General features: G+C 43.4%; 2 protein-coding genes across 2 annotated transcripts; one reads left to right on the top strand and one right to left on the bottom strand.

Annotated features, from left to right (window-relative positions):
* Positions 1-84: 84 nt before the first annotated feature.
* LOC307037404 (WD repeat-containing protein 20) lies at positions 85-17,830 on the bottom strand. The gene is made up of 4 exons (XM_079678252.1): positions 17,095-17,830; positions 8,558-8,740; positions 4,876-6,285; positions 85-4,323 (listed from the first exon to the last, which is right to left on the bottom strand). The coding sequence occupies exons 1-4, from the start codon at positions 17,479-17,481 to the stop codon at positions 4,276-4,278; spliced, it is 2,028 nt and encodes a 675-aa protein (XP_079534378.1). The 5' UTR covers positions 17,482-17,830; the 3' UTR covers positions 85-4,275.
* LOC307037405 (E3 SUMO-protein ligase ZBED1-like) lies at positions 12,074-15,542 on the top strand. Its single transcript, XM_079678253.1, has 3 exons — positions 12,074-13,088; positions 13,758-14,377; positions 14,546-15,542. The coding sequence occupies exons 1-3, from the start codon at positions 12,242-12,244 to the stop codon at positions 14,948-14,950; spliced, it is 1,872 nt and encodes a 623-aa protein (XP_079534379.1). The 5' UTR covers positions 12,074-12,241; the 3' UTR covers positions 14,951-15,542.
* Positions 17,831-18,927: the final 1,097 nt, after the last annotated feature.

Below are 18,927 nucleotides of genomic sequence, written 5' to 3'. Positions count from 1 at the left end.
TTTTCAGATTCATGGTTTTACTGAGAACCGGAATAAATAATGATATTGAATGTCATGGTGCAATGTATCACACAACACAGAGTGTTTCAGGTTTAACGTTTTAATAACAGATCTCCATATACAAACTGGATACAGTGAAGCCATTCTGCTGTATAACTTCCACCAGAACAGCCCCGTAAAGTGTGTGATAGTGTGTGTGTGTGATATCTGTATGGTGATAATAGAGAATGTATATTTTACACATGCACACACACACAGAAATAAATTACAAAAACTCAAATAAAGTGTCTTGTTTCAGCCTGGAATGTCACAAAAAATGTAACACAGGGATTTTCTGTTCCTTTGTACTGAATGATGGTTTTAACTCCTGTGATCACAGCTTTTGTTCAGCTCATTAGTCTGTAAGTATTTGAACTGCACACAGTCCTCTTTAGACATTCCCAATGCTTCAGCTTCCATGTACTGCTCGGTAAACTCTGTTACCTTCAGTGTCTGGGGCTCAGATAATAAGGATAACGATAAATCAGGGTTTCCTTAACAAACATGCACAAAATTGAGTTACTTTAAAGAAATAGAAAAGCAGGAAGCAACATGGACCCTTTTGATGTTTTAATTTTTCTCTGCTCCCCTCTGTATGGTCATTGAAGAGAACTTCCTATCGTGTGAGAGCAGCTTTAGAATTGTACCAATAAGGAATGGTATCACACATTTATTTTGGAGTCAACATTAAAAATGTTTGCTGTCTCGTATCACCTGTGGATGTGACCGGGATCATTCATACCGATATTTCCCAGTGAACTTGTGATCAGAATGTATTTTAATAGTGTGAGCAGGGCCTAAACATCAAACAGCTGTTCTCACACATGACTATACATTGATTTAATTAAGCTGCACATACTCTAATATTTGAGAGAAGGTTAATGTTTGGGGGGGAATTATTCCCTTAAGGGATTTAACTTCCATCGTGATGAAGCATTTATTTGGCGTTAAAACAGAGATTGACCCGAAGCACATGAGCTCATTGGAGACACACTCAGCAGCAGACATGCTGTTGCTATGACAACAAACATGAGTATGTATGGGCTGTAATAATACCCTGACACTGGCTCCAACACAGCACGAGGAAACCTGGTGGTTGGTCTGCTGCTACCAGGGCATGACCTTGGCTCCTGCAAGGCTGGAGGTCACGCTGCTATTTATAGTATTTATTGTTAGGTAGGTAACTCCACACAAAAGGCTGATAAAAATGCTGCCGGCTCGTTGCACTGTGTGCTTTGTATCGGCATTGAGAGATCATACATTTACTAATTGTTTGTGGGCCCCAAATGCAGACATATCCTCAGAAAACCCCCTGACAGATGTGTCTCTCAGTCTGAGGGGTGAGGAGAGGACAGACATATTTGGAGGTTGAAGTTGTGTTCATCAGCAAAGCATCAACTGCTTCAGAATTCAAGGTTCCAATCAGTAACTGTTTTTTGTCATTTGACATGTTCTGATTTGACGATTCCGGGAAACATTTGGTCCTGCAGTGCCATTACTATTCAACATGTTTACAATATTGCGGAAAAAGACACTGAAGATTCAGTCAAATAGAAATGATCTCATGCAGGAGGAAGCCTGCTTCAACGAGGTTGTGTTTTTTGGATTTGGTTTGTTTGTCAGTGGGATTAAGAAAATAAATACAGGCGCACATTTCTGAAACTTGGTGAAACTTTGTGGCATGGTTCACATAAAAACCCATTACATTTCAGAGCGGATTAAATCATTTGGCGTATGCACAAATGTTTTATTCCTCTTGTTAATTTAATGCTTAAAGATTATTTACACTTGGCAGCGGTCTGCACTCTCAGAGATTTCTTCTAGTTATTCACTGCTTTCTTTTTTCAGGGACAGAAGATCTGATGTCGCTCTCATTGAATGCCGTTTCCCCATTTTGAGCAAAAACAACGAATGGAGACTAGAGAACATCTCTAGTCATTAGTGGCTCTGTGAGACTGCACTCAGTTCAGTACTTTGAACTGAATGCAAACATTAGCATGCTAACATGCTTAGAGTGACAATGCTAGAAGGCTAATGTTTACAATGTTCATCACCTTCGTATAGCATGTTAGGATGCTGAGACTGATGGGGATGTCATAAGTTTTACAGGTATTTGGTCATAAGCCAAAATATTGAAGTCTCATTTCTACCAGATGGAGATTTTGGAGGAAAGAACCATGAATCTCTGAACAACATAACAATCATACAAATATGACCATTCCTTGCACCAACATGGCTAAAAACCTCTTGAATTGAAAAAAATGCTAAATGCATTCGCCAGTCTCCCATCAGCCACCACTGTAGCTTAGGTTTGGAGGGAGCAAATCATAACGCTTCTTAATCAGGAAACAGTTGACTTGATAATAAAATGTCTGACTGAATAATGAAGTTAGATGGACATTCAGGCTCATAATCAGGCAGGAGGTCTGCCTCATAGAGATTGTAATGTCCTCTGTCAATAATGCCTCAACATCATCTTATCTTTGCACATCCAACTCTAAGCATAATAAAAACAGCAAAGAAAAATAAATCTAATCTTGATCTCAAAGATATACACTATTTAGTCTGCACCAAAGTGGATGCAGTGAATAGTGGGGATATGGGAGCTTTTTGTGCACATGTCAGATCAGACGAGACAATAAAACCCCTGCATAGCTAATCAGGAGCTCAGCATGGACTGTGGATTTATTGTATGTGCAAATTCCTGCAAGAGGCAATTTAGTTGCAACAGGAACCAAGATATATATGATGCTACACCATAAGGGATGTCTCTGTGTGTGTGTGTGTGTGTGTGTGTGTGTGAGCCATTTTACTTCAAGTATGTGCAAGTGTGTTTGTTCATAACTCATTAAGATGCTGTTCCTCCACACATGATGTTCAGCAGAGTTAGTATATCATATGGACAGTTTGTTACAGCTAGCAGCCTCTGTATGAAGTCACATGACCCACTGCTTCCACCACCTCGCTTTCAGGGACACACCAGAGAAACTCTTATCACACAAAATAAAAACACATTGACATCTTCAAGTTCCCTTACAGCAGACAGTCATTTTTTAAGTGTGGTTGCGATGTACAATAGAAGGATCTTCATATATTATAATATTCCTCATCTTTCCGTATTTTTCTTCCGTGCTGTCAAATCTATATTTCCATATACGTTTGTCCTTTTTGTATTTATAGAGTTTCCAATATTTACATTATAAATAATTACAGTCTTGTGATAAAATAAATAACTTAAATACAATGGCCGTGGCTTCTCATGGATGAAGGACGAATGAAGACTCACTCTGCTGCTCACTGTGATGCTGCTGACAGGAAGGAGAAACAACCTCTGTGTGTTAGATGCAGGCAGAGGGCTGAAGCACAGGGAATAAACGTACAAATTCCAAAGTAGCACAAGGTGGGAAACTCTCCCTGAAGCAATATATCAAATGTCTGACAACAATTGTTGAGTGCTGCTAAAAAACATAAAATGATGGTCAGAACACTGACAAGTGATACTTTTCTAACTATTAACGAGTGAAACTGACTGATCAAAAGAACTCTAGTTTTCCTTTGAGTTTTATACATCCGCTAAAGAATGGCTCCACTGTTTAATCTGGATATATTCATTATGTTTAGATACTCCTTCTGTTCAGCAGCAAGAGCATTAACAAGGTGATACAGTCCTAAAGTCTGTCACAGCCAGTGATCTAGTTTATTCCAAAGGTGTTGGATAGGGTATAGGTCAGGGTCCTGTGTAGGTCAATCAAGTTATTTTCACCCCAAACTGGGAACGAGAGAGAGCTAGAGAGCTAGCTTTGTTATGCTAACAGGAAACTCCACTCTAGCAGGTTGGAAGTACACTGTACAGTATAATTGTTTGCCGTAGTGTTTTGACCTCTCTTTACTGGAACTAAGAGGCCACAACCAAATAATAAAAACCCAGATCAAAGGCGTTTCCACATTACCAGAACCGAGTCTTACTAAGGCTAACTAGATGCTATCTCGCAGCTTTTCTATATTTAAGCACTTGAATTAATGCTAGTTAAATAATTCAGGAAGTGTTTCCCATCAAACCGTCCGCAGTGAGAGTGAAATCAGTAAGGAACAGGATCTGTGGCAGGTACAAAGGCTTATGGTATAATACTGTGGTGGTGGGAATGGTAGGGAATGGCCGCTTGTTATTGGCCCCTAATTTGATTACAGTGGAGAGGGTGGATGGAGGTAGGGATGAGTGCAAAGCTTCTCCTCCAGCTATACCACCGTGCCACTCGGAGAGTTCCCGTTCTGTGCTGTCAAATTCTGATCAGAGAGACAAAACACAAAGGACAGTTAGGCACTAGAGACAATCAAAACTAAATCTTTAGAGTTAAATAATAAAAAAACTGGAGGCTGGAGATATTGAAAGGAATTAATCCGACTCTATGAGTTAAAAGAAGAAATGTATATATATATACATACAAATCTACAACACTATAATACCATTAGGGCCAGTGTCCACATAGCACCATCATCTGAGCACCAGTGTCTTTTTTCAAATAATCCCAATGAGAAACGACTGCATGCCGTCGAAGGATGCGGTCTGCCGAAAAGGCACAGCACATAGCATTTGAGTTAAAAATATGTCAACTCTTCAGAAAAGTGACGTCACAATTGGATAAAATAAACTTGTTTTTGAACGTGTCTGTCAGACGAAAACTACCATAACAAAGACCTCAAAGTCTGTGTATGTTGTTACAACAGCGATATGTTATTGATATATCGTTGTCATAGAAACAATAAAAAAGCTAGAGAAAGGCGCTATGTGGAGACGGGCTCTTCGTTTTCTAAGGAAATAGTTAATTGAAGACTTACCGCCTTCCCCGGCCGCGCCCAGGTGCAGATGAGCCCCTCCTGGCAGGCGGTGATGATGCAGTCGTCCATGAACACCAGGACGGTCAGCCTCTCATGTGCAATCTTCTTGCACACCAGTGGCTCCAGCAGCGGCACCTCATGCATGCGTGGGCACAGCGTTGTGCCGAGGACCTTGGCAGCATCCAGCCGGCTGCTCCTGGGCGCCACGTTGATCTTATCGTTGCTTTTGCTGATGTTACCCAAGCTGTGGTACCTCTTGTGCTCCTTCTCCACCCCACTGCTGCAACCAGACTTGTCTGACTTGCGCTCCTGGAGTGAAAGTGTGGCGAAACGGCCAATGCTAAATGGGGTGGTGTTTCCTCCTCCACTGCTCCCTCCACCTCCACCGGTTACACCGCCGCCCTCCGAGGCGCCCGGGCCCTTGGCGACATTTGCCACGGCGGGGTGGGGCAAAGAGTTGGAGCGGGAAAGGGAGCGAGGAAGAGGTAAGGGGAGCGTTGGAGGGTTTGTGGTGCCAGTGTTAGTGTTGGGCGGATGATGGTGCCCTTCAACTGTTCCACCCCCTCCCCCACCTGAGGTACTGTTGACCACCCCACTGCCAGAGTTGGACAGTGAAGGCCCAAAAGTGTTAGTAAAGGCGCGGGACAGTGGCAGGCGTGGATACAACACGTCATCTGTCAAGTCCCACAGACAGAAGTGGGTGTCCTGCCCCACCGAGCCAAACCGGTATGTGACGGACGCCGAACCGCCTCCTTTAGAGCTGTGCCGAGACAGACGCGACAACGTGCTACTTGTTCGTACACGGCCAAAGTGCATGGAGTTGCTCGGTGGCCCTTGGTGGAGGTCCTCCTCGCTGCCACTGAGCTCCATAGGCTCCTCATCTTCCAAGGAAGTTGTGAAGGGATCAAAAGCCACCACATTGACCCAGGACTTGTGGCCGTGACCTCTTGCAACCACACGGCTTTCTGCAAATGACCAAACGGTAACCAGGTCATCCTCTCCGCCCGTGGCAAGGTATTTTCCATCGGGGCTCCATGACACGCACAGCAGCCCTCCAAAGTAGCTCTTCATCACCCCCTGCAGCTCCATTGAGTCAAAGTGAAAGACACGCAGGCAGCCGTCCTGGCCCACGCACGCCACATGCACTCCATCTGGGGAGAAAGCGAACTCGTTGAGGCCTCCGTCACCCACAGCCCATCGTAACAACGGGTTGCGAGGCGACTTTGTTTTGCAGGCGTAGACGGCGAAGCCTTCTCCCTGTCGCAGGAGAGAGTATTGTGGGGCTGTGGTGCCACACGGGTGGTCCACGTTGTAGAGGTAGAGGTGGCCACTGGCATGGGAGGCCAGGAACAGGTTCTCCGACTTGGGAAGCCATTTTAGACACGTCACCTTGGATTTGTCTATCAACCTCTGTGAATGGAAGGAGGTGGACCGAGGAGGGAGTAGTGATTTTTAGAAAAATGTAAAAGAAAAGGAAAAATGGAAGAGGAGATGAAAGAGGGGAGGAATAGGAAGAGAAGAGTAAAACATATGTTAAAATGACTAAGATTTAATTGAGCTTTTATATGGACAGTGACACTCATCTAAGAAAACTAAGTATGAACTATTGCGAGAAGAAAACGTAGAAAGGAAGCATGCGAAGAACTAAAAGGTCTGTAGAGATCAAGAAACAAGCTACAGTAGACATAGACCGAAACCAACAGAGAAAAAACCAAGGGGCGGAAGATGAGGAAAGAATTAAAAGGCGAACCCCCCTGAGGTGATCAGAATCAGGAGGCGCCCAAACATAAAGTCTACCTGCATGCAGTTACAGTGGGGCAAAAAAAAGTTTAGTCAGCCACCAATTGTGCAAGTTCTCCCACTTAAAAAGATGAGAGAGGCCTGTAATTGTCATCCTAGGTATACCTCAACTATGAGAGAGAAAATGAGAAAAAAAATCCAGAAAATCACATTTTCTGATTTTTAAAGACTTTATTTGCAAATTATGGTGGAAAATAAGTATTTGGTCAATAACAAAAGTTCATCTCAATACTTTGTTATATACCCTTTGTTGGCAATGACAGAGGTCAAACGTTTTCTGTAAGTCTTCACAAGGTTTTCACACACTGTTGCTGGTATTTTGGCCCATTCCTCCATGCAGATCTCCTCTAGAGCAGTGATGTTTTGGGGCTGTCGCTGGGCAACACAGACTTTCAACTCCCTCCAAAGATTAGAAAATCTTTGGAGGGAGTTGAAAGTCTGTGGGGTTGAGATCTGGAGACTGGCTAGCCCACTCCAGGACCTTGAAATGCTTCTTACGAAGCCACTCCTTCGTTGCCCTGGCGGTGTGTTTGGGATCATTGTCATGCTGAAAGACCCAGCCACGTTTCATCTTCAATGCCCTTGCTGATGGAAGGAGGTTGTCAATCAAAATCTCACGATACATGGCCATTCATTCTTTCCTTTACACGGATCAGTCGTCCTGGTCCCTTTGCAGAAAAACAGCCCCAAAGCATGATGTTTCCACCCCCATGTTTCACAGAAGGTATGGTGTTCTTTGGATGCAACTCATCATTCTTTCTCCTCCAAACACGTCTAGTTGAGTTTTTACCAAAAAGTTCTATTTTGGTTTCATCTGACCATATGACATTCTCCCAATCCTCTTCTGGATCATCTAAATGCTCTCTAGCAAACTTCAGACGGGCCTGGACATGTACTGGCTTAAGCAGGGGGGCACGTCTGGCACTGCAGGATTTGAGTCCCTGGTGGCGTAGTGTGTTACTGATGATAGTCTTTGTTACTTTGGTCCCAGCTCTCTGCAGGTCATTGAATAGGTCCCACCGTGTGGTTCTGGGATTTTGCTCACTGTTCCTGTGATCATTTTGACCCCACGGGGTGAGATCTTGCGTGGAGCCCCAGATCGAGGGAGATTATCAGTGGTCTTGTATGTCTTCCATTTTCGAATAATTGCTCCCACAGTTGATTTCTTCACACCAAGCTGCTTACCTATTGCAGATTCAGTCTTCCCAGCCTGGTGCAGGTCTCCAATTTTGTTTCTGGTGTCCCTTGACAGCTCTTTGGTCTTGGCCATAGTGGAGTTTGGAGTGTGACTGTTTGAGGTTGTGGACAGGTGTCTTTTATACTGATAACGAGTTCAAACAGGTGCCATTAATACAGTTAACAAGTGGAGGACAGAGGAGGCTCTTAAAGAAGAAGTTACAGGTCTGTGAGAGCCAGAAATCTTGTTTGTTTGTAGGTGACCAAATACTTACTTTTTCCATAATTTGCAAATATATTCTTTCAAAAAATCAGACAATGTGATTTTCTGGATTTTTTTTTTCATTTTGTCTCTCATAGTTGAGGTATACCTAGGATGAAAATTACAGGCCTCTCTCATCTTTTTAAGTGGGAGAACTTGCACAATTGGTGGCTGACTAAATACTTTTTTGCCCCACTGTATGTTCTTGTACAACCCCAATCTCCTACATTTGATCATTTTATTGGGGGACTCGAAGAAGACCACCGATCAGAAGAAAGCAGTTCAGGAGTCACAGAAAAATAAATAGCTGAAGACATCTAGGCTAAGCCAAACCATCCAAAGAAATGGATACGAAAATGTCAAATTACTTCTGACTTCTTCAATCCCAACCACAGAGAACCCATGTTACTGAACAACACAGAGGAGAGCAGACACACACAATACCTCCTCATTGAAGAGTTTACTGGTTTCCTTCTTGATGGGGTCGAGATACTGGACCTGTCCAGCTGAGAAACCCACTATGAGAGCTACACTCTCCGCTGTGGCCGAGTACTGGTTGAAGTCATGACATGTTGGCTGGGTCCCCTTGTATATCCTCTTGTCTATCGGCTTACTGAGGTCTACAGCCTGCGGATAAGGAAAGACAACTGTGATGCAAGCAAAACATCAGCTGAGAAGAGGGAACCTGAGTTTCAGGGACATTCAGAGGACTGTATAGGAGGTTCTTATACGTAGGATTAGGGCTGCTCGATCATGGCAAAAATCATAATCTCGATTATTTGGGTCAATAATTGTAATTGCGATTATTAAATGCGATTATTCATTGACTTTGGAAACATCAATTTATTGGAGAAAAAAAATGTGAACAGTGTGTTTTTAACAGTTGATTACCCTGAACTTTAAGTATAACTAAACTGAAAAACCAATACAATTTCTTTTTTTAATAATAATAATAATACAAAAATAATCGTTATATTTTGATTACGTTGTTTTCGTAATCGTTGAAAGCAAAATCGTAATTGCGATTAAAATACGATTAATTGAGCAGCCCTATTCACTTGAAAGCAATAATCCAGTTACAAAAAAGGTATAAACCTATGCTACAAGTGTATGTAACATTTCTGGGCTCATTTATCATTTGGTAATTGGTATTTGACAGATGGTCGCCAAGCGTAGATGCAGAAAAGTCACATTGGGACTCCCAGCAGCTTCTACTGAAGCCTTCCGAGTAAATCACCAGAACTCCGACACCTCCTTATCATTCCACCACTCCCATATTTTTTCATACATGTTTCCATAAGTTAGTCTCTCTCCTTTGGTGCGCTGGGCTAATGTTAATGCTAATAATGCTAATGCCAGCAAATACAATGGCGGCTTCACAAAACTTTTCCAAGTTTTACGGGGCCTGGTTTGCAATCCGCCCAGCCAATCAGAAATGGGAACCTTTTTCCCCCATGAAAAAGGTTCATGTTTTCAGTCAAAGAGGGTGAAAGGGTTCACATGAACTAAGTTCCGAATTTTTTTGGTGTGAACGCAACATTTCAAGAACTTTCGGAACTATACTGGGAATAGTACTCCAGTGGGAAAGCACTTATTGATACTAACTTGTGGAGTTATTTCATTATGACCGATTAAAATCAGTAGCGTGGCGTGGGGAACATTTTAGGGGAAGCCCATTTTTTTGGGTCGGGGGGCTCGGTCAATAACGTAACCAGATGAGTGATTACAGCGCCCGGTATCATTTTACACACATTTGTATCACACAGATGCAGGACTTGCACACGCCTGTTATCTAACCGACAGGTCCGCACGCACTCTCCAGCTGAAACTCTCTCGTCTTATTAATTTATGCAGACAATCACACAATCTATGTGATTTTTGGATTTACCGTGCCTCTCAATTGCCTGTGACAGGTTGGCAAGGTCGATGAATCCTGAAGTTGCCCAAGGATTGTTCAGGGAGCATGAATCCTTGACAAAAAGAAGACATGGCCAGCAAAATAGACGCTGAAGTTTAGCGCTTCCAGTTAGCCACTCCGTGCGGACATGATTGTCCTCATTGAACGTCCGATTCGCTCCCTTTTTCCTCTATGTACACAGCTCGAGTGCGGGCATTGGCCTGTCATCTGATTTAATTTTTAGTTGCTGCTGTAGCGGAAGTTTAGTAAAGTTATTTTTGATTAAGTACGCCAAATCTCCACCCTCCATAATGCTTCATTTGCTTGATAATTTCTAACGGCGGTGATGACAGTTACAGTATTAAAACTGATGTTGATGTGATTTGATTGGCTAGCAGTGTCCAATCAAATCGCCAGCCGCCTCTGAAGGGAAGCAAGAGGCGGCTGGCTTCCCTTGGCATGGCCCTGACCAATCACAGGTTGGCAGGGGCATCACGTGGGCCTCATCTGATTGGTCAATACCTCAATTTTTGTTCACCAATGGAAGCCAGATTTGGCTGGCCTCCTCTCGCAACAGTGAGTGCAATCTACTGTTTCACCATAACATCTAGAGGGGCGCTGTTTGTTTCACTCTTTGTAAAATACTCAATGAGAATGGGGGAGAGACGGGCCGGCAGCAACACACAACAAAGGAGAATTATCGAAACAAAACAAAGTGTTTTTATTTATATATTTAAATTATAACTACAATCCGAAAAAACAGGGGAAGCCTGGCTTCCCTTGGCCTCCGGGAAAAAACGCCACTGATTAAAATAGATTAAGGAATTAGGAATTTCAGCCCAATGCTAAAGAAAAGCTGCGTGAGGAGAAACTGGAGGACAAATGAAAATACGACTGCCTCCCTCAGAAATTATATTTGTAAATTAATATAATAAAACATTGAAAATAATACAAAACTGGCAAGGTTGGAATCACCTGCTGTCTAAATATTTTATTTATATTTTAAATAGTTGAAAGGAGAGGATGCTGATGCTAGTGCTACTAAGATTTAGAATTGGTTAGTACTGAAAAGCGTTGAGTGACCCTCAAATAATTATTGATCGAGAATATTATTGAGCTGAATCTGTTTTTAAGAACTCTGCACTCAGTGTTAGACTACAGAGCTTTAAACTGTGATCTGTCAGTCACATGTCCAGCTGAGCCTGATATTCACACAGTGCACTGTGCATCCACTAACATTCTGTTTCTGTTTAAAGAACAGCTTTGCTAGAGCAGTTCAGTCCAGCTTGTTAGAGGTATTATTGTACACTTCACACTTGACCAGAAAGCTTTTTTAAATTTAAATCGGCACACTTGTTGATGCTAAGCTAACAGCTTCTCTCACCAATGACTGCTGATTTCTTTTGTTCTTATTGAACTGTTGCTCAGAGGCTCTTAGTTACTCTGCCCGTTACACTGTCAGTCTGGATGTTCAGCATTCTGCTTTTGATGTACAAAACAAACCCTTTACACAAATAACATTTATTTTTAAAGAGGTCTTTCTACAAGTTTAGCCGCTTGGTGAGGTTCATTTGAGTCGGTGTGAAAACAATCCGAGACCTCTTAAGTGAACTAAACAACCGGACTCTGGTCCACTAAAAGAGGTGGTCTCGGAGCGCTTGCTTGCGAACTCTGGAGCGGTTCATTGCTGGTGTAAACGCAGTCCGCACCAAAACATAGGAAGCGTAATATTTACGTGTCACAAGAACGCGGATGTCTTCAAAATCTTTAGCGAATGAGTCTTTCAAGACATCCGTGGTTGTTTAGTTAAAGAGTGAAGCAGAATGAAGTGTTGAACAGTGTAGTGTAAGTACAAATTCTCCGTCAGCTACATAAAAGTAAGAACACCTGTCGTCGGTGAAACGCCCCTCCTTACTGCAGAACGTCTCTCTATATGTGTTATAATGTTTTTTAACGGACGTTGTCTGATTATATAAATAATCATATGCGCGGGGCGCTAGGGCTGAACGATCTATCGTTTTAGACCGAAAATCGCGATCTCAGACAACACGATTTTGGGATCGTCAAAGCTGCGGTTTTTCTTGGTGCATAATAATAATAATTTGTCAATAATTTCACATGAATGCCCAAGGCTCTGTGCCAGCTACCAATCAGAAAGCTGCAGCCTGCGCGTGACCAGATGACGTGTTCTCCACCCCAATCAGTGTGTAGCTCGTCATTAAATTTCAAGCATGGCAGAAGCGGGAGCAGAAGCGGAGCCGACTAAATTAATAACAAAAAGAAACAGCACGTCGGTCATTTGGCAGTATTTTGGATTTGAGGATGATGATGAACACCAGAAACAGGTGATGTGCCAAACATGTCGTGTAAAAGTGGCTACATCGGCTGGCAATACCACCAATTTACATCGCCACTTGAGAGTTCACCACCTGAACTTGTATGAGCAGTGCATGGCGAAAAAGAACCGTGAAACATCAAGCAGCAGCCATACTTCGGCAAGTCAGCCAACAATAACATCATCGTTCGCCAGTGTGACGCCTTATGAAAAAACTAGCCGAAGACACAAGGAGATTACCGCTGCCGTAACGACTTACATATCGAAGGACATGGTGTCTGTAAACACAGTGACCAAAGACGCATTTAAAAGTTTGCTACGCACAATGGATAAGAGGTATGTTCTGCCCTCCCGCACATACTTCAATCAAGTTGCCATCCCACAGCTCTACACAGAATGTAAGGCTAAAGTTCTAAATGATCTGGAAAACACGGAGTTTTATGCGTCAACTACTGATCTGTGGTCAAGCAGAACGACCGAGCCCTACATGAGTTTGACCGTGCATTTCGTCAACGCCAACTTCGAGTTGTGTAGCCGCTGCCTGCAGACAGCATACTTCCCCACTGACCATACAGGGGAGAATATTGCCATGGGGCTGAAGGAGTGCTTGGCCAACTGGGGTCTAAAAGAAGAGGCCCAGACGTGCATAACAACAGACAACGCTACAAATATGATCAAAGCAATGGAACTTAACCAATGGACCAGACTGCAGTGCTTCGGACACAGGCTGCATCTTGCAATTGGTAAGTACAAGAATGTGTGTTCGTGCGAGTGTGTATGTTTACAAAGTTACTACAAGTGTGAGAGTTCGTATTATCCTCGCAGAGGCCCTAGTCTCTGCTATATTACTCTGCCCTCAAACACAGTTGGGAGGGGGGAGGGACGAAGCGCCGAGAGGTTTGTTGTCAAGCTGTAGTTAGCTGACCAACTGTTAGCGCAATGCTACTTTAACATACTGTTTATCCAAGTGAGAAAAATGAACCCTTTCATGGGTAAACTTTAAAACCTCCCAATACTGCTTGCTTCTGTTTAATTGCGGATTGCCGAGAGATGCAAAGGCGGTCTCCCCTATTTTTGAAGCCCTTACTAATGGGTCAATGACGTTTTTGTAGTAGCAGATGTCAGGGTGGTGCAACCACAGCTGATGCCACTATATTACGAATTAAATGATTTTTTGTTTTTTAGTGGAATATCTAAAAAGCATATTCCTTGCTTGTACATTAATTACCAATTACAAATTAATTTATGGGCAATAACTTACTGTGGTAGTACCACCTGACGTCTGCTGCTAAAAAAACGTAATTGAACTTAATACAAGATGACAACAGATGTAATCAATATGTTATGAATTCTGTGTTATGAGCTATCCTTATGGCTTTTCATACTGTAATACATGTAATGTTTTCCACCAGAAAATGCTGTCAAAGATGATCAAAGAATCAAACGGGCCACAGGACTTTGCAAGCAGCTGGTTGCGGTCTTCACTCACAGCTGGAAGAAGAAGAGGGCATTCAAACAGGCACAGCAAGACTTAAACCTACCTCAACAGTCACTGGTCACTGAATGTCCGACACGATGGGGCTCCCGGCAGAAAATGATTGGGAGGGTGTTGGAGCAGAGCAAGGCACTGTGCCAGGTTCTGTCTGAAGACAGGAAGACGCGGCACCTGATCCCCACTTGGCAAGACATAGATGTACTTGAATCTGTAAACAATGCCCTCGGTCCTCTTCAGGAGTTCACAGACGCCCTCTCAGGTGAGGACTACGTAAGCGTGTCATACCTGAAGCCAGTGCTCCATCTCCTCAGAACAGCAACGCTTGCTGAAACTGACCAGGACACGAATCTCACCAAGGAGATCAAATCAAGAGCTCTCCACTACATTGAAGAGAAATACAGCGACCCAGTGACACAGGAGCTCTTGGACATCACATCCTTCCTTGATCCAAGATTCAAGACAAGCTACATAAGCGAAGAGAATGTCCCATACATCAAAGACAGAGTGAAGATGGAAATGGAACAGGTGGCACAAAAGGTAAGCTGTCCTTTTTCTTTGTTGTTTCAAAATAAAACAAAAAGTTGTATTTTTAGTTTTTTTTAACTATACTCTACTGACATTTTAAACTTTTAGACAAAATGCCTCGTTGGTCTTAATCACAACTGATAGCAAAACATTGATGCCTCTTATTACTGTGTGTTGTAGGAGCAGAGGGCTTGTGTCACAACCCATACCATGCCCCTGAGTGCAGAAGAAGAACCACCATCCACCTCTACAAAACGAAAGCGGTCACTGGGCAGCTTTTTTAAGACCAAGGTGGTCCCTGCTTCCTCTACTGTGCAGTTGGAGGATACCATTAAAGCAGAACTGGACAACTACCTCATAACTCCTACCATTGATGGAGAGCAAGATCCACTGGCCTGGTGGAGAGTGCACAATGTCAACTTCCCATGGCTTAGCAAGTTGGCTCGTAAGTACCTTTGCATACCAGCAACGAGTGCACCATCAGAGAGACTGTTCAGTGCCAGTGGCAATATTGTCACATGTCAGCGTGCATGTCTGAAGCCAGCAAAGGTTGACATGTTGGTTTTCTTGGCCAAAAATCTCTGAAGGGATGAAGGGGAAGATTTATTGATTTTTGTTGTTGTTCTTCTGCACTTTGCCCTGAAATCTCTTATCGGCACCTTACCCTGACATGTCTTTGTTCCATTAAAAAAGATGTTCACTCTTTTTTACTTATCTTTTGTATACAGACTAGATGTAAAATAATTTAACCAGTTTGACATCTTTTCTTGATGAGGAAAATGTAGGGTAATTTAAACTTTTTAAATTATTATGATTATTATTATTATTTATTTTTACTACCTTTACATTTCACTTCCTCTTTTCACTTTATTTGAAGAAGAAGCACAGGTTTCTGAATACACGGGTTGAATATCTGTAACTGCTGCTGATGTTGATGTTCATAAGCTAGCTCCTTTGAGCCATTTTGCACTACTTTTAAGGTAAGACTTCTTTTTTTGCTCAATTTTGTTGTTATAATTTATAATTTGTATGTAGCCTACGTTATTTTACAAAAGTGCAATTATTTTGATGCTGCTGAGCCATTGATCTTTTTAATGCTTGATATTTTGTTAATAAACAGTCTTGCATTTGAAATCTGTTGCCAGCCGTTTTCATTCTTGCATTATCTTAATGAAATTCATTGTATTAATTTACACTGAAACTTGATTTAAAGAAAATAAATCGTGGTTGAAATCGAAACCGCAATCTCTGCCAGAAAAATCGCAATTTCAATTTTTTCTTAAAATCGTTCAGCCCTACAGGGCGCTAGTGTCTGTTGATCTCCAGATTAACAGCAGCATGAGAATAACCTGCCGAAAATGCCGATGCTCCATGGCGGAGGCTCCGGTAGAAATTGCCGGGATTTGCATTTGTACCCCCTTACACACGGTGGCGTGCGTTGTCGCTTGCCGGCAGGGGGGGCTGAAACTCGACCAACAACCAATCACATGAATCTCTAAAGTTTATAGTCCGTTTGAGTTTTGCCGTGTGAACGCAAACCGAACATTCTGAAAAATGAAACAATGTAACAAACTGTGTTCTGGTGCGCACCAGAGAGCGGACTATTAGGTGTGAATGCACCCTTACAAACTGTGGTCTGGTGCGCAACAGAGAAACGGACTATTAGGTACGAATGCACCCTAAAAGCAGGAACAAGCATTCAGAAGTATAGAGTAGTCCTCTCAGACATTGCTCTGAAGCTTTGGTAGCAGCAGGAGATTACAAACTTTGAATAACAGTATACATTATCAGCTCAGTGATGCAGCGTGAGTGCTATAAAGAGGATTTCAATTTTAAAAGCAACATCATCAATAGTGTAAACCATGTGCTGGAAACTGCATATTCTTACAGTATATCTCTTTAACATTAGGACATTGATGGAAGAAGTGTAAATATCCTTTGATTTGATAAAAGTACGAATACAACACCATCAAAATAATCAACTAGAAGTAAAAGAAGGCACTATTTGCTAAATGTACTTAATCTATGAGAAGTAAAAGTATTCAATATGCAGTAAAATCCTATGTTAGCATATACTATTATATGTTATATTTTTGTATACATATAACTGCTGTGTTAATGTGTATAATTTATATTTTACAGCTGCATATGTTTTGCTTATCTTGACTTTTGTAAATATACTGTTTGGTAGTTGAATCTGCAGAAACGCTACATATTTTTCTTCCCTGGAGAGGAAGGGAATGAACCGCTGTAATCAGCTATCAGACACATTTGTGGAGTAAGTAGGCTGTAAATGTGTATCTGAGATGATAATTAAGAAGTCTAAGTATGAATACTTACTCAATACTCGAATAAAGTGAATGTATAGAGTATAGGCCTACATACAACATTCAGAATGCAGTGGAGATTCACATGGCTTCATGTGAATGGGAGTGAAGTCAGAGCTTCCTGTGTGTAGTAAGTTACACTGGAGCCTCCACTGACATTGCACCGTCTGCATCCTGCACCATCCCCTGTGTTCACACACACTATCACGTCGCATTGCATGTACATTAAAGGAGACCATTATGTGCACGATGCCTCCTCTGTGCAGCACGAGCAGCCAAAGAGCGTCGGTTTAAAAACAATAATGTAATGAGCATCATATTAGCAGAGCAGACTAGCATGCTAAGCTAAACCTGAGCATCCAGCCTCTCATCCGGGCTCACAGCGGAGGAGAGCAGGCTCACCTTCTTGATGTTGGTGTACGTGTAGAAATACAGCTCCCTGCCGATGTTGAAGCACACCCGCTCCGACTCCTCGCCCGGGTCTTCGGGCTGCAGCTTCACCATGGAGACCCGGACCGGAGGCAGGAAGCCCGCTGGAGAGGAGTTGGCTGCAGCATTGGAGGAGGAAGCGGCGGCAGCCCCGGGCCCCTGCAGCAGCCCGACCCCTCCGCCGGGTATCGGACCGGGTCCAGCCCCGGGGCCCAGCGTGGCTCCGGCTGAGGGACCCCGCGGCAGCCCGCCCCGCTGCTGCGAGTCCGAGAGGGTGAGCAGCTTGTAGAAGCCCTCTCTGGTCCGGAACTGGGATTTAATCTCATTGATATCCTTCAGAGCGCCGCCATCTCCGGCCATTTTCAGTACAAACAAGCCGCACAGGAAACTGAGATTCTGACCTGGAAATAATAACGCTTTAATCAAGATGTAGCCTACTAGAATAAAACTGGGGAAACATTTGCCGAGCGGCTGAGATCAGCTAGGCCGACCAGCACTCCCGCTCTGCCCCAGTGCATTTTACACCAGCACCGGCGAGCAAACCGCTGCTGCCTGGTAAATGAACCCCGAAAGAAAGCCCTTCTGAGCCGGTGAGAGCATCCTCCTCGACAGGGGCTCTGCCTCCGTTCATCAGTGTGCGTGAAGTGGGCTACGTGTGATGCTGCGTCGATGCTGCTGCTGCTGCTGGCCCGGCCCGGCACTGCGCATCCTCCATGGTGTGTCGGGGGTAAAGGCCGTTTCTCAATCGCGAGGAAACTGGCTTCCAAGCCAATATTTCAAGGATACTACGTCATCGAGTGCCGCCGAAGGACTGTTCCAAAATCCAGCATACTTGGAATTCCACGGAGGCCGCGTCCTTGGTTTGGGGGTAATTTCGAGGCTGCACATGGGCCGTTTCTCAATCGCGAGGATACTGGCTTGGTAGTCCCATACTTCCAAGTCACTTCCTTCAGAAACGAAGCAAGTATACTTCCAAGCCACGGCTTCGGAAAACAAAGAAGAATGGAACAGGCTAACAAGTGTGCCACTCTCTTTAACGGTTTCAACATAAACTGTCCCGAAAATAAATACCTCACGATGTCTATCTAATTATGAACTTGCTTTACTTTCACGGAACACATTTTTGGTGATAACAAATGCAACAAAGTAACATATTTACCAACACATGTTCTACGCCACTACATACTTACATTTAAATGTGTGCTGGGCTGCGTCGGTTCAGGTTCGGCCATTCTCCGCAAGGGTTTTTTAAATTGGTCCGTGCGCAAAGCATTGTGGGGATTTGAAGGATGCGAAGTCTACTCATGTGCAGCCTCGAAATTACCCCCAGACCAAGAACGTAGCCTCGGTGGAATTCCAAGTATGCTGGATATTGGAACAGTCCTTCGGTGGCACTCGATGACGTAGTATCCTTGAAATATTGGCTTGGAAGCCAGTTTCCTCGCGATTGAGAAACAGCCACTGGTAGACTTCGTGTCCTTCAAATCCCCACAATGCTTTGCGCACGGACCAATTTCCCCAAATCTGTGGAGGAAAATGTAAGGCGGGCCTCTCATATGACGCACACCTGCACACTTGCTAGCCTGTTCCACTCTTCATTTTCCGAATGCCAGGAAGGATTCTTGCCTAGCTTCTGAAGGAAGTGACTCGGAAGACATGTGCTACCAAGCAAGCATCCTACGGCCCGCACAGCTGCTTCATCTATCCGCCAATTAACCTCAAAGTGGCACCAAACAGGACCAACTTAAAAAAGGCAGCGTAGAAGCAGCTCAGGCTATAGAGAAGACTGGCATAACATGGACATAT

The sequence above is a fragment of the Notothenia rossii genome (assembly GCF_949606895.1).
Source record: "Notothenia rossii genome assembly, chromosome: 4".
Lineage (NCBI taxonomy): Eukaryota > Metazoa > Chordata > Actinopteri > Perciformes > Nototheniidae > Notothenia > Notothenia rossii.
This window is presented reverse-complemented; position numbering and strand designations above follow the sequence as displayed.

Bases quoted from the DNA above. Each gene is read 5' to 3' on its own strand.
- LOC307037404 (XM_079678252.1), bottom strand. From the start codon at position 17,481: ATGGCCGGAGATGGCGGCGCTCTGAAGGATATCAATGAGATTAAATCC. The intron at 6,286-8,557 runs GTATTGTGTGTG...TTCCATTCACAG, and splicing joins GTAAACTCTTCAATGAGGAG to AGGTTGATAGACAAATCCAA. The intron at 4,324-4,875 runs GTAAGTCTTCAA...CTCTCTGATCAG, and splicing joins GGGCGCGGCCGGGGAAGGCG to AATTTGACAGCACAGAACGG.
- LOC307037405 (XM_079678253.1), top strand. From the start codon at position 12,242: ATGGCAGAAGCGGGAGCAGAAGCGGAGCCGACTAAATTAATAACAAAA. The intron at 13,089-13,757 runs GTAAGTACAAGA...GTTTTCCACCAG, and splicing joins CAGGCTGCATCTTGCAATTG to AAAATGCTGTCAAAGATGAT. The intron at 14,378-14,545 runs GTAAGCTGTCCT...TGTGTGTTGTAG, and splicing joins TGGAACAGGTGGCACAAAAG to GAGCAGAGGGCTTGTGTCAC.